This window comes from Lynx canadensis, chromosome C2, assembly GCF_007474595.2.
Source record: "Lynx canadensis isolate LIC74 chromosome C2, mLynCan4.pri.v2, whole genome shotgun sequence".
Taxonomy (NCBI): domain Eukaryota; kingdom Metazoa; phylum Chordata; class Mammalia; order Carnivora; family Felidae; genus Lynx; species Lynx canadensis.
This window is the reverse complement of record NC_044311.2, coordinates 114,056,903-114,071,969: the sequence shown is the minus strand read 5'-3', so window position 1 is coordinate 114,071,969 and position 15,067 is coordinate 114,056,903. Positions and strand designations below refer to the sequence as shown.

Below are 15,067 nucleotides of genomic sequence, written 5' to 3'. Positions count from 1 at the left end.
CTCATTGATAAGTCTTAATGACCTTGCTCAGGAGCCTAGGAATAAACCTGTCATTTGGTGACCTTGTCATGGATCAGATCTATACTTGGGTTCTCCTTGGGTCTTTGGGGTAAACTAGCCCATCTGAATGGCAGGCATTAAAAATTATTTAAGACTAAAGCAAATAAAGCTGTGTCAAGCAGGATAACAGTATAGTTCTTTTGAGCAAAATAGGTGTGGAAGTGATAAGGATGAACACTACTAGTTATATTTTTAATCAAATACTATTGATAAAGTTTTCACTGGCAGTACTTGACTCTAAGGTATAACTTGCCTTCTATATAGCAAACTGGCTTGAATTTTTTTTTTTTTGCTCTTTTCTCTATTTAAGATAATAATGAAGGAATAATTTCTCTGATTATTAGAGCTTATTTTTCCATCATAACTAAAAAAACAAACAAAAAAGTGATCTGTTTTCCAGAAGGGACAGAGGCAGAGAGATTTGAACATGCTTTCTAAAAAAGATAACATTTTCTGGAAGCGTAGGAAGTTGAAGGGTATGAATTCAAAAGTTCTAGGCTTGACTTCATCCTATAAATTTGAGAAAGGTGCTTAATATCACTATGTTCATGTTATCTTTCAGATAGGATTTTCAAACTCTCACATCGAGTAGAAAAAACAATCATGAATAATACCTATATTAAAAACAGTTATAGGGGTGCCTGGGTGGCTCAGTTGGTTGAGTGTCCAACTTTGGCTCAGGTCATGATCTCAGAGTTAGTGGGTTCGAGCCCCGTATCAGGCTCTGTGCCGACGTCTTGCTCAGAGCCTGGAGACTGCTTCAGATTCAGTGTCTCCTTCTCTCTCTGCCCCTCCCCCGTTCATGCTTTGTCTCACTCTGTTTCTTAAAACTAAATAAATGTAAAAACAAACAAACAAACAAACAAAAACAAACAGGCAGGTAACCACAGAATTAAGAAAGGCATGACAAAACAAAATGCTGTAAGTACACCTAATGAACAAATAATTGTTCTCAGTTTCTAGACAAAAGTAGTTTTGTTAGTTTTACGAAGGAATGATTCTCTTTGGAAAATGTTGGCTTAAAATAATACCAATACACAAAGGGACATAGGAGTAAACTTAATAATCCTACATTTATTTAAATCAATCTGTGGTTGATTTTTAGGAATTAAATATTGATTTTGACTCTATGTGAGGGTAGATACCCATTGTATACAGATCTGGAAGTTACAGCTGTGATTTTTGTCAGTCAGAAATATACGATTATGCCAAAACTGGTAGTTAATGTAGTAATCTGAATGTCAGTTTAAAGCAGGATGTAAACAGGATGACGTTCAAATAGACTAGTGCTACTATACACACAGATATATATGCATGTTTATCTATAATTCAAAGTATTCTCTGACTGTATTATATTTGGTCATGATGTCAGAAGTATTCCTTTTGTTTATTTACTAGTTTGTTTGGAGATATGGGGGGTTGTAGGGTATGTTACAGTCAGTGGAACATGACTGGAATTTACTATGAAAAGCCTCTACTACTATGTTACTAAAAAACTTAGTAACTTACTTTACCTTTCTGGGCTCTATTTGTAAAATAAGACTCTAAATTGAAGATTATAAGAAGAAATTCCTTTTTCTTTTTCTCATGAAGTCTATTGGAGAAAATCCCAAACTTGTGTTTACTGGTATCTGAACTTTAAAAAATACTGATAAATATTTGGACTCAATTCACATGCCATTAACTTGAATTTTTACAAAAAAATTATCCTAAAAGAATAGCTTAGTGGGTTGATTGATCTCTTCTTTGCCTAATTTGTCAAAATGGCATACAAATAAAATCTCCTCCTTTTTTATTGGAGTAAGATGATCTAGCATATATGATAAACCTGTATGCTAATTGCTTTAAAACTAATATCTTAAATTCATTAAAAGGGATGTAGATAAAGACTTCATAAATTATTTAAGGCAAAACTTAGCATTGAGCTTTTTTATCTTGGATACTCATCAGTCTCATTTAATTCAGTATTATCAACCTTGCCTTTATCATTTCATATCTTCTTTTAGAACATAATGAAATTTTCTTAAAATTTCCAAAATAATGAGTAAAGGGAGTAATAAAAATTAAGAGATATTTTCAGACAGAAATACAATATGCTGGAAATTTATTTCTAAAGGTTAATAGGAAAATTGCATGTGGTATAGCAAATATATTCTATGCATTATGTTGCTTATTAAACAAAATACACATATTTTCAAAACTTTGGTACCACCAACCTAGTCCTACTTCTATTTATTTTTGACTTATCCAACTTCTCATTATGATGTGAATAAATAATTGCATTTTCATATGTACTCCTTACGTAAATAATAAGTATTGTGCCATATTTAAAAGCTTGCAATTAAATTAAAAATAAAAAAAGTATTGACTTTTTACTGAGTTTATGTCGACATCGTCATTTTTTCCGTTTAAGTTTACAGTATTTTTACACTCTGGTAGGAACTGGATAACTCTTGTTTAAAGCCAGCAGGAGGAGCTCTCACCTTGCTGGGTTCAATGCAATTAGTGAGCCTGAAAAACCTGAATTTGTGGGGTTTTTACATATGAAACAAATAGTAAAATTTAAACATTTATCACGTTTTATGGTATTAAAAATCTCAAAACTCCTTAGTTTTATTTTAGTATCAGTTTATCATTCACTTGTCAGGAATGCAAATTTGGAATTTTACTGTTCTTATGAATGTTTAAAAGGTATGATTGCAGTTTAAAGAGGAAAACAAAGCAATAATATAAATCTGGTTTCTTAAAGCTAATCTGAAATAAAAAAAATTCTAAGGATTTACACTTTTGTAGGTATACATATTTTCCTTTTTTGTTTGAAATGAGTATACCTCACAGTTTACAAATGCTAATTATCGAGAACCAAGCAGCCTAACATTTTAGAAAGTATATTTATATCAACTAATCAATTAATTAATTTTCCAGTCTGTGAAAAATAAATCTCTATTGGTAGACTTCAATATTAAGGATTTTTGAACACTCTGCTCCAGTAAACCTCTTGACTTAAATGGCATGATTTGTAGGTAGTACTGGTGAATTTTCTGTAGAAACTATTCATGAAAAACTAGGATAAAAACTTACAAAGATTTGGGTGACTGGGTGGTTCAGTCGGTTAAGCATCTGACTCTTGATCTCGGCTCAGGTTATGATCTCACTGTTCCTGAGCCCAAGCTCTGTGTTGGGCTATATTGGGCTCTGCACTGAATATGGAGCCTGCTTGGGATTCTCTCTCTCTCCCTCTCTCTCTCTCTGCTCCTCCCCTGCTCTCTCTTTCTCACTCTCTAAAAAGTAATCAATAAATTAAAAAAAAAAACTTACAAAGTTTTTGGATCAGCAAAAGAAATAGTGATGTTTTTCTGCATCTACAGAAATAAAAGAGAGGGAGGCAGACAAAGAAACAGACTCTTAACTATAGGGAATAAATTGATGGTTACCAGGAGAACTGGGGATGGGGATGGGTTAAATAGGTGATGGGGATGAAGGTGTACTTGTAATGAGCACTGGAAGTGTTGAATCACTGTATTGTATACCTGAAACTAATATTATGCTATATGTTAACTAACTGAAATTTACATAAAAACTGTAAAAAAAGGTAAGAAAAACACTTAAAATTGAAAGACTTTAAGTGTTTTACAAAGGACATTCTAACATCACTGTCCTTGGTTTGAATCCAAATCTGTCAGTTTGTGATATAAAGGAAAATTACTTAACCTTTTTGAGGCTCAGTATTCTCATTTGTAAATTGAGCATTTAGAAAAAGACACACCTTCTAGGACGATGTGGAGATTACTTGAGGAAGAAGATACATAGAAACTTCTTCCAACGGTGACTGTGAATTAGTATCATTATTTTTCTAACCTTCAGGGAAATAATGATGTATTTAAAAAATATAAATGTTCTAGATGAGGGGTGCCTGGGTGGCTCAGTGGTTGAGCAGCCGACTTCGGCTCAGGTCATGATCTCGCAGTCCGTGGGTTCGAGCCCCACGTCGGGCTCTGTGCTGACAGCTCAGAGCCTGGGGCCTGTTTTGGATTCTGTGTCTCCCTCCCTCTCTCTGACCCTCCCCTGTTCATGCTCTGTCTCTCCCTGTCTCAAAAATAAATAAAACGTTAAAAAATAAAAAAAAAATGTTCTAGATGAGTAACATTAAACTTTTGTGTATCCCAAAGTACATACTGGTAGTAAATACTTCTGAATTCTTTATAATAGTGTATATCAAAAGTGAAAGTAACTTTCATTTGATAATGAGATAAACTTACAGATTTGAATATTATTATAAGTGATATCTTTAGCTTCTTTCTCTAATAAATGAGATTATTTTTGTTATACTGAATGAACCCAAATGACATCAATTATCATTTTATGTATTTGTGTGTGTGTATGAGAATGTATGTGTGTGTGTGTGTGTGTGTGTGTGTGTGTATGTGACCATTAGCTAAGTCTATTAATTCATTAGGAGTTAGAAAACAGTATAGCCTAGTTCAGCCATTCCTTCTTCATTTATTAACTGAACTACTTCAATAAGAGCAATGTTCCTTCTTTAACTGTTTTTTTATTCATAAGTAGTTTATATAGCAAAAGCAAAATAAGGGTGCCTGGGTGGCTCAATTGGTTGAGTGTCCAATTCTTGGTATCAGCTCAGGTCATGGTCCCAGGATCATGGGATCAAGCCCTGTGTGGGGCTGTGTGCTGAGCATGGAGCCTGCTTAAGATTCTCTCTCCTGCTCTTTCACTCTTGCCCACTCACGTGTGTGTATGCACTCTCTCTCAAATAAAAAATAAAGAAGTAAAGAAAAAACAAAATAAAATGTTTTATTGTTTTCATATTAGTTACCAGTTTTTAAAATAATGGTTTCCTAGTATTCTATAAAAGTTGTCAGTAGGTATATTTTATCATTATGAATGCATGGATTTGAGCATATTTGAAGTGTTTCAGTCCCTATAGTCATTAACCTTGTGTATGATCAGATTATCCATTTTTGGCCAGTAGAAGCCTATCCAGGTTGGTTCCCAAGTCTTTTTGACACAACTCTAGTAAAACATTGATATCTTCCTTGATTTCTGTAGAAGGGTTACAAAACATCACTAATTAAGTAATTTCATAAAAAAAATAAAAATAAATTGAACTTCGGTCTGATCAATTTACTAAATATATCTACCAATTTAAAGAATATAAAGGGAATGGGGGGCATGTTCAATGATATCTTACAATTCGAAAAATCTAGAATATAGGACAAAATAACCTTTTTTTCCAGTAAATTTGATTTCAAGTAATGAAAAAGATAACTGGCCAGGCATTAAGGAAATATATTAAAACAACAATGAGATACCATTATACACCTGTTGGAATGCCTTAAAAAAGACCTGGACAATACCAAGTCCTGCTAAGGATGTGAAGCAACTGGAAAACTGGTATTCTGCTAATGGGATTTTGAAACATCATAGCCATTTTGTAATACAGTTGGACAGTGTCTTCAAAATGAGGATTCTCCATAAACCCAGGAATCCCTATTTACCATGGAGAAATGAAAGCATAGGGTCATATAAAAACCTGTACATGAAAGTTTATAGTGTCTTTATTTATAATGTCCCCAACGGGAAATAGCTCACATTTCCATCAAGTAGGGAATTCCATACAATAGAATACTTTTCAACAATAAAAAGGAACTATTGATACATGCAGCAACATAGATGAATCTCAAATGCATTATGCTACAAGAAAGAACCAGTCTTGGAAGACCCCATGCTATACTATTTCATTCATTTTACATTTTGGAAAAGGCAAAATCATAGGGACAGAAGTTAGATTAGTAGTTGCCAGGGACTGGGCTGTGGAAGGGATTAGCCATATTGGATAACAAAGGAAGTTTTGGGGGTGATGGAAATATTCCATAGCTTGACTGTAGCAGTGGTTACATGGATGTGGGTGTTTGTCACAATTCATAGAAATGTACATTTAGAAAGGGTAAATTTATTGTAAGTAAATCATACCTCAATAAATCTAACAAAAAAAGTTAATGGGATAAAGTGTAGATTAAAAAACGAAAGTAGATTGTCAACTCAGTGTAATGAATAGGACTTATTTAGAGCTTGATTCTTCTATTCAAGTAAGTTCAGACAATAGGGATATTAAACACTGGATATTTGATGGCATTAAGGAATTACTACTTATAATAATGAATTAAGATACTGTAGCTATATAAAGAGGAGTCTTTATCTTAGAAATATATACTTAAATTTTTATGGATGTTACTGGAATTTGCTTCAAAGAAATACTGCAGTGGGAGAGAGTAGATAAAAACATGTGGATGAAGTAAGATTGGCTATAAATTGGTAATTATTGAATCTGGATGATGAGTACATGAGGGTTCATTTTACTGTTTTCGCTACATTCTAAAATATGTTTGAGAATTTTCCACAATAAAATTTAAATAATTGAAGCTTAGTTCTACAAACGTATGTTTAATGAATTGATTTAAACAGTACTGAAAGAATATTCTGCAATGACTAATGTTACTCTGTCAAGGCTGTGTCCCTGGAATAGCTCCCACTATGGGAACAGTAGGCAGAGCTCATATTCTGAGAATAGGGGAGGGGGGTGGGGGGATGAGGAGCCTACAGTTGCCTGAGTCCAGCTTGAGGGTCAACTGACAGTCACATCCTCTTGATTACCTCCTTCAACACTTGTCAGTTTTAAAAGTCAGCTATTAAAAATAACTTAATACTGTTATTCAGTTATCTGCCTTATTTAGCATTGTTAAACACAAATTACATATTTTGAAAATAAGTTAGAACTACTTTATGTTATTTTATTATTAATATTATATATTAGAATTTAGTATACATAGTTAATTTTAAAGTAAGTAATGCAACTTATTAAAGCTAATGCAATGAATAATAGTAAAGGTAGTTGACATTAATGATTTAAATAACATATTTTTTCATCAATTTGAGATATTCATGTAAGTTTTTTTTTTTTTAATTTAATTCCAGTTGTGTTGCTTGATACAACAACTGTGCTGGGAGAGCTAGGATGGAAAACATATCCATTAAATGGGGTAAGTTTAATTATGTTTTTAAAACTTTCATCCTTACTAGGTTTTAGAGTTTGTTATAATAGTTAAAGGAACAGTGAATTTTGGCTCTAGTTACCATGAATTTTAGCACATAACTAAAATCTCTTAGAAAAGATTAAAATACAATTAGAATTGGTAACCAATGAGAATGATGTATATAAATATTTGCTTTTCTTTAAATTATTATTCTTTAATACAGTGTTTATATAATATTAGACTGTCTCCCCTATAAATATGTTTTTCATAGAAAAAAATTCTATGTATAAGAGTTTTTGTATATAGGTTTATTAAATTTGGTAACCTCAGTGAGTATTTGTCCATAAACAAACTTTAGATTGTTATAAAAGAAGTGGATTTTACAGATATTAACAATTTATTTTTTATTAAAATATATGAGTGTAATAAAGCAGTGTATGTTTTTGAACTTGACCAAAAGAAACATTATGATTAGGTTTTGTTACCTGAGAGTAGTTGCTTTTGAAAGGCATGTGTAATTTAAAGATGTGTAATTTACAAACTAATTTTTCAAGTACTGATACCACTTCAGCTGTGGTTATAATGGACTTTTTATGTGGCTTAATATATTTTGCACGTTTTCACATTGCAATCTGTTTCTACTTCTTTTTTAATTTTCACTCTTATGTGGATCCTGACAAACTTAACAGAAGACCATGGGGTAGGGGAAGGAAAAAAAAAGTTAGAGAGGGAGGGAGCCAAACCATAGGAGACTCTTAAACACTGAGAATAAACTGAGGGTTGATGGGGGGTGGGAGGAAGGGGAAAGTGGGTGATGGGCATTGAGGAGGGCACCCGTTGGGTTGAGCACTGGGTGTTGTATGGAAACCAATTTGACAGTAAATTCCATATTAAAAAAATTGTTTCAAGTAAAAATAAAAGGGTGGTTTGTGAAGCTTTTTATCTAGATTTTGCCCAATTAAGGAAAATTTATAGTAACAGAGGTAGTCAACAGTTATTCAGGTGTACTTGGGTTAGCTTTTCTTCCTTTTTTTATAAATTGTATTTTTCTCATTCATCAGATTCTTAGTTGATACTTTTACATTTTTTTTCCATTACATCTGCAAATTTAAATTTGAAAGGAGAAGTTGACTGAAAAATGTTTTATTTTTAGAATCCTTCAAATATTGCTGTTTGAATTTGACTTTTTATATAAATACTCATTAAATGTGTATTTTCAAGTATACATTTCTGTAAAGAGTTAACTTTTCTGTCTTTGTTCAGCAGGCTTTTTGTTTCCTTAGAGTTGTTTGCTTTATAGACTGATTTTATTTTTTTTGAAATTTTCCTTTTATTTTCATAGAGCTCTCATCAAACCATTCCTGAAAATATATCTTTGAAACTATATTTGTAATTCATCATCTTATTTTTAGTAAACATCAATATTTATTGATTGTATTAAACATGTTAAATTTATTAGTTACTTTCAAAGAATGAATGATTTTTTTTCTAAAATACTCCTCCAAGATATATACATATATGTGTTCTCAGTGTACAAAGTAATTTATAAGAACGTATAAATCCTTAAAAAGTTTATAAGAATTATTTTTCCATTGTTGAGAAAAAAATGACAAAAAGTTTAGTGATTATATTATCACTCACTTCACGGAGTCATAGCCAAAGAATCCTGTGAGGAACAGCAGTTACACCCCTGCTGTCGTGATTGTATTTGTCTTGATCAGGCTGTTTCAAAGCAAACTGGCAATGAGGAGACACAGGGACTTAGTGAGTTACAAGTAAACTTACTGTAAAGAACTATTGTTCTTATAATGATCTTGTAATAGGTGTTATGAAAGTGAGATTTTTTTCTACTATATCTAGTTTATTAGTTTCGAAGGGAAAGGGCAGAATTGTCTGAAAAGTAATGCTTACTCCATAGTTTTCTATTTGCAGACACTGCACTAAGAATTTTACATTTTATTTCCATAGTAGCCTTATGAGGTATATCTGAGTTCTGGTTCCCAGTTGGAGAAACCTCTTCTTAAAGAGAGTAAGGAACAAAAAATACCAACAAGTTATAGGCTAAATTGTGACTGATGAAATTTATTTCAAAATAAATTATTTCTACTAAAGCCTATATCTTTATCATGGCACTGGTAACAGAGAAGAGCATTGGAAACTTCATGAAAGGCCGATTAATTATGTTGATATTTGCATAATTGATTCAGATTTCTTTTCTCCCCTTGCCAAACATAGTACTTGACTGAGATGAACGTTTTGGACACCAGCCATGGATTTGCAGGAGGAAAGAGAGAAAGGAGAGGAAGGAGACAATAGTAGAAAATATGTATGATAGAATAAGGTAGAAAAGGGAGAAATGGTTAACATTTATCAGGCATTTACCATATGCTAGTCTTTGTTCAAAGAAGTTTATTCACATGAGTCCTAGAAATCAAGAATCATTTTACCCTATTGAAACATACAGAAATTGAGACTCAAGTACATTAAATAACCTTTACAAGGTCACAGAGCTAGGAATTAGTGCAGTGAAAATTCTAAGCCAAACAGATCCTAATTTTTAACACATATATGTGCTTCTTATTTCCTTTAAGATTCTACCTTGTAAATATAAAGACCAGTGACCAATATGTATAAACTACAGAGGGAAAGGTAACACAAGGATTCAGGCATTAACACATAAATTGAATACTCAATTGCCTTGGAATGTCACTGTTGGAATGATCTATATTACTTTTAGATTATCCCTCAAATAATAATGCATATATGGAAAGTGAAAGCAGTAGGAATAATTGAAAATGAGAGTATATGGACATAGTTTATAATAGGTGCATGAATTAGAGGAAACAGATTAATCAAGGGATACAATAAAATGGATAGATGACTTAAGTAAGTTTTAAAGAACATATATAGCTTCAATTTCTCTTTTAATGAAGGGTGTATATTACTGACAAGAATGGAGTTTGCTTAATGCTCTTGATAGGTAAAAACAAGTAAGGAAATAATCAAGAAGGATGAAGAACTTTGAAAAAGGCTACTAAAGATGGCAAGAGTAAATTATGGAAAGAGCCTAAATGTCCATCAACTGATGAATGGATAAAGAAATTGTGGTATATATACACAATGGAATACTACGTGGCAATGAGAAAAAATGAAATATGGCCTTTTGTAGCAACGTGGATGGAACTGGAGAGTGTAATGCTAAGTGAAATAAGCCATACAGAGAAAGACAGATACCATATGGTTTCACTCTTATGTGGATCCTGAGAAACTTAACAGGAACCCATGGGGGAGGGGAAGGAAAAAAAAAAAAAAAAGAGGTTAGAGTGGGAGAGAGCCAAAGCATAAGAGACTGTTAAAAACTGAGAACAAACTGAGGGTTGATGGGGGGTGGGAGGGAGGGGAGGGTGGGTGATGGGTATTGAGGAGGGCACCTTTTGGGATGAGCACTGGGTGTTGTATGGAAACCAATTTGTCAATAAATTTCATATTAAAAAAAAATAAAAATAAAATAAAATAAAAAAAATAAAGATGGCAAGAGTGAAAATCATTTAGACATCAATAATAGTCAAATAATTAAAAACCTATAGAAACTGTTAATCAACTTATAACATTTAAACTACCATTTATATCTGTATATTAAAATTATATCTATTTGAAATTGTATGACTTTTTTTCAGGTTGTCACATTTATTGAGCCATGCTAATATGAATGGTCACTTTAACTAAAATTGATTTTTTCACTAAAATTGACTACTTAAGTTGATTTTACAAATATGCCACAGGTAGAAAAGACAGCTAGATGTTAAACTGGGTAATTTTATGATATCAAGTATAATTGGTATTTCTCTAAATGAAGTATTTTCTAGGAATAACATTTTAATTGATCATTTTTTTCTTTTTTTAAAATGTTTATTTATATTTGAGAGAGAGAGAGACAAAGTGTGAGCGGGGAAAGGGGCAGAGAGAGCGAGACACAGAATCCAAAGCAGGCTCCGGGCTCTGAGCTGTCAGTATAGAGCCCAACATGGGCCTCGAACCCATGAATTGTGAGATGATGATCTGAGTTGGATGTTTAACCAACTGAGCCACCCAGGATCCCAGATAAAATTTTTTTTCTATAAAGACTTGAACTAAGAGATATTTTTGAAATTATATACTATTTATATAAAATAATGTGATTTAATAAGTTATTTAATAGATTTTTTTTCTTTTTATTAGAATAGCCATCCCACCAGTAGTATCATGCTAATGTGGTTACAGGAGTAGACATTTGCAATGTTGTAAACACAACCATTACTGGTTATTTGAGTAGTAGGTAAGCACCTCTGGTTACAGAATGTGGAAGATAGATGAGTGAATAGTCTTGAGCAAATGACCTTTAGGCTTGCAAAAATGAAAAAAAAATGTATATATTTGCTGAAATGCTTGCTTGTCAACTCACTTGTACCAACATTTAAAATATGTGGTGTCTAGGATTCAATTTAAAATTTTTTAAATGTTTATTTTTGAGAGAGAGACAGACAGAGCATGAGCAGGGGAGGGACAGAGAGAGATGGAGACACAGAATCCGCAGCGGACTCCTGGCTCTGAGCTGTCAGCACAGAGCCCAACTTGGGGCTCGAACCCCCAAGCCGTGAGATCATGACCTGAAGTTGGATACTTAACAAGCTGAGCCACCCAGGCGCCCCCAGAATTCAATTTAACAAACTTTTCATTTTATGCTCTTTGTGCCAAGTACCCTATTAGGGTGCTTAAAGTATGCTTACATAACTTGCGGAGTCTTGGAGTATAGAGCTAATTCTGCACAATTAGAAGACCAAAGAGTGTCTTCAGGTAGTTTTGAGTAATGGTTTGTGAAAGAATAATAAAAGGAGGGATTAATTCTGGTCAGAAAAAATGGTAGTAGGATGTGACATCAGCTCTTTCTTATAAACTGTGAAGGAATCACATATGGGCTGGATAAGAGGGTGGAAAGCATCTGTTAGGCAAAAAGAATAACTTGAGGAAAGGCACAGAATTCTCAAATGTGTGTGCATTATGTTATAGGAATGTTGAGAATAATTTGTGTGGTTGGGTGAAGGGTTTTGTGGGAAAGGAGACTGTGATGATAGGCTAACCATATTGTGGAAAACTTAGAATTTCAGTTTCTTAACTGATTTAGATAGTGTATGTCTCACCCCCAGTAAATAGAAGTAAAAGTAAAAATGTTCTGGATTCAGTTAAGCAAACAAACAAAAATTCATAAAGCTTTCTTTTGTTTTAGATAATAACATAGACCCTTGGAAATGAAAGGTAGGCGCCTTAGAAAATTGTTAGGAAAGGATGTTCAAAATATAGACAATATGACATTATTGATATATTGAGAACAGAGTACAATTGAATAGTTACACTTGTATATATGCTGAAGCTTGGTTTTAGAAAAGAATGAATACATCAAAGATTTTGGTAACCAGTGGTTGCAATTTTAACACTATGCTCTCAGTGCCTAATGTCAAAATTTTATGTCTACATAATTTAAAAATCTTAAGAACTTTAATCCTGTAAGTGTCCCTTCCATCCTTAATCTGTCAGTGTATTACACTAACATAGTAAAATGATGGTATAACAAAGTAGTTAATAGTGCTATGGTAATCAGTGAAAGAATGCTGCATATAAATTTTTACATAACATATAGAAGTTATTAGTGAATAGTGGAGATTTTTTTTCATAAATATTAAGTCTAGGGCATATGCCCTGGATTTTCCTTTTGCTGTAAATCACTAATAACTAACTGGTTAATACTAAATCTTACCCAGTGCAAAAATGAAAGGCCCATTTTAATTTTGAAAATCTTCTGGGAAGGAGATAGTCTTTAAGAAGTCATGTTATTGTAATGCTAATGAGAAAAAAGGAAACATGAAGGATACTGTTCATGCAATAACTTTGTACAAAAGAAGAAATTAAAAAATATGTATCTCTTGAGTTCTCATAATCTGAAAAAGAGTTAAAGAAAAATCACATAAATTTTCTTGAAATACTCGTGGTTTACTCCTTTCAATTGATAATTTTATTTATTGATAGTTTATTTATTACAGTTTGGTTTTGGCCAATATAGAACATTGTAGATGAAATAGAAAAATACAGTAAGACCTGTAGTTGAACGTGACATTCAAAATCCGTAATATTCATTACAGATCGGGTCCCATTCAATACTTCCCAGCAGTGGGTATACCACAGTGGGGCATCCTGGCTCAATATTAATTCTGACTAATAAAAAGTAACCGGTACTCACCAGAAAAGTAAAAGACTTTTCATAATATAGAAAAGAAATTTCATGATTAAAGACATATTGTTTCCTTTGAGCTTTATTAATTATATTTGATACTACTTAAAATGTAATAGCTTTGTGGTTTTTAATTTTGATACTGTAATTGAAAAGATAAATGACTTGTTTGGGTAGCCACATACTGATTATTAACAGTACTTATACCTGAATAAATCCTGATAGTTGAAAGGTAACATTTCATAATAATAAGTCCATAAGGTATTATTTGATTTATATTCAATATTACACACACTTAATGTTGGGGTGCCTGCATGGCTCAGTTGGTTAAGTGTCTGACTCTTCATTTTGGCCCAGGTCATGATCTGTGAGATTGAGCCCTGCATCGGGCTCTGCATGTACAGCCTGGAGTGGGCTTGGGATTCTCTCTCTCCCTGTCTCTCGGCCTCTTGTCTGTGCTCGTACTCTCTCTTTCTCTCTCTCTCTCTCAAAATACGTAAACATTTAAAAAGTACTTATTGTTGATGGAAAGAACTTGATTTTTAAGTTTCTTAATGTTTATTTACTTTTTAGAGAGAGAGAGAGAGAACTGGGGAGGGGCAGAGACAGAGGGAGAGACAGAATTGGGTGCAGGCTGTAGGCTCTGAGCTGTCTGCACAGAGCCTGATGCAGGGCTGGAACTCACAAACCACAAGATCATGACCTGAGCTGAAGTCAGATGCTTAACTGACTGAGCCACCCAGATGCCCTGAAACAACTTGATTTTTAATCACCCCATCAACTCACCCGGAAGATTTTAACTATTTATTTTTATTCATAGTAATAATTTTAGCAAGAAAATGAAAGTTTTGATTTTCCCAGTTTTTTTTCTCCCACTCTTCTGTTTTGGCTACTTGTAAAACATAGTAGATCAGATCTTTGTTACAAAGTTGTAGCGGACGTAGATATAGGCACACCAATACTCAAAATCAAACTTCTTTTCAACAGTGAAGTACACTGTAACAAAAAGAAGAAACTTAATGCTAGTAGAAAAAAATTGCTATTGGATATTAAGTTGTATTTTATATTAGTTATGACAATTAGAGGTTAGAAAACTTTGTTTCTGAGATGTCAAATATTAATTTCAAATACCATATATGTATTTTTTGCACGTTGTGACTTAGATGATCTTTAGGGTTTGAATAATCCAAGATGATACAAGATATGTGATCTTATCTGTTAAATATAGTGAATTACTATTAGGAAATTTATTCTGAAGCAATTAGGAAAATAGTGATTCAGGTCATTCATGTCTAAATAAAAGCTATAAGTGAACATAGTAATTCCATTACTATAATAATTTTTATAATGGCAAAATGATTTTTGTAATAAAAGAGTCTTATATTACAATTAAACTGTTTGGAAAGGCACTGTGTTCCATATATCAGAGCCTGTTTTAAGGCCAACCAGGAAACATAAAATCCATGGAAGGTAGAATTTCCTTGAAGAGAACACAGGAATATGAATTACCCCAGCTACAGGCCCTCTTTTATCAACTTGTGCTTGGGTAAATGACCTCCCCTGCATGTGGGCAATGCAAGGAAACAGGTGAATAAATATGCATAGCTTATTAGAGTCCATAAATTTCCAAATATTTAATATCTGAGCCACTGTGATATTTTTTGTTTTTTTTCTAAGTTTTTATTTAAATTAC

At 32.8% G+C, this 15,067-nt stretch overlaps 1 protein-coding gene across 1 annotated transcript in view; it reads left to right on the top strand.

Moving 5' to 3' along the window:
- Positions 1-15,067, top strand: part of LOC115522912 (ephrin type-A receptor 6-like) — a 174,615-nt gene that overhangs the window by 61,556 nt on the left and 97,992 nt on the right. Inside the window, exon 2 of the mRNA XM_030328477.1 lies at positions 7,054-7,118. Coding sequence (XP_030184337.1) covers positions 7,054-7,118 — 65 coding nt within the window. The remainder of the gene's footprint in view (positions 1-7,053; positions 7,119-15,067) is intronic.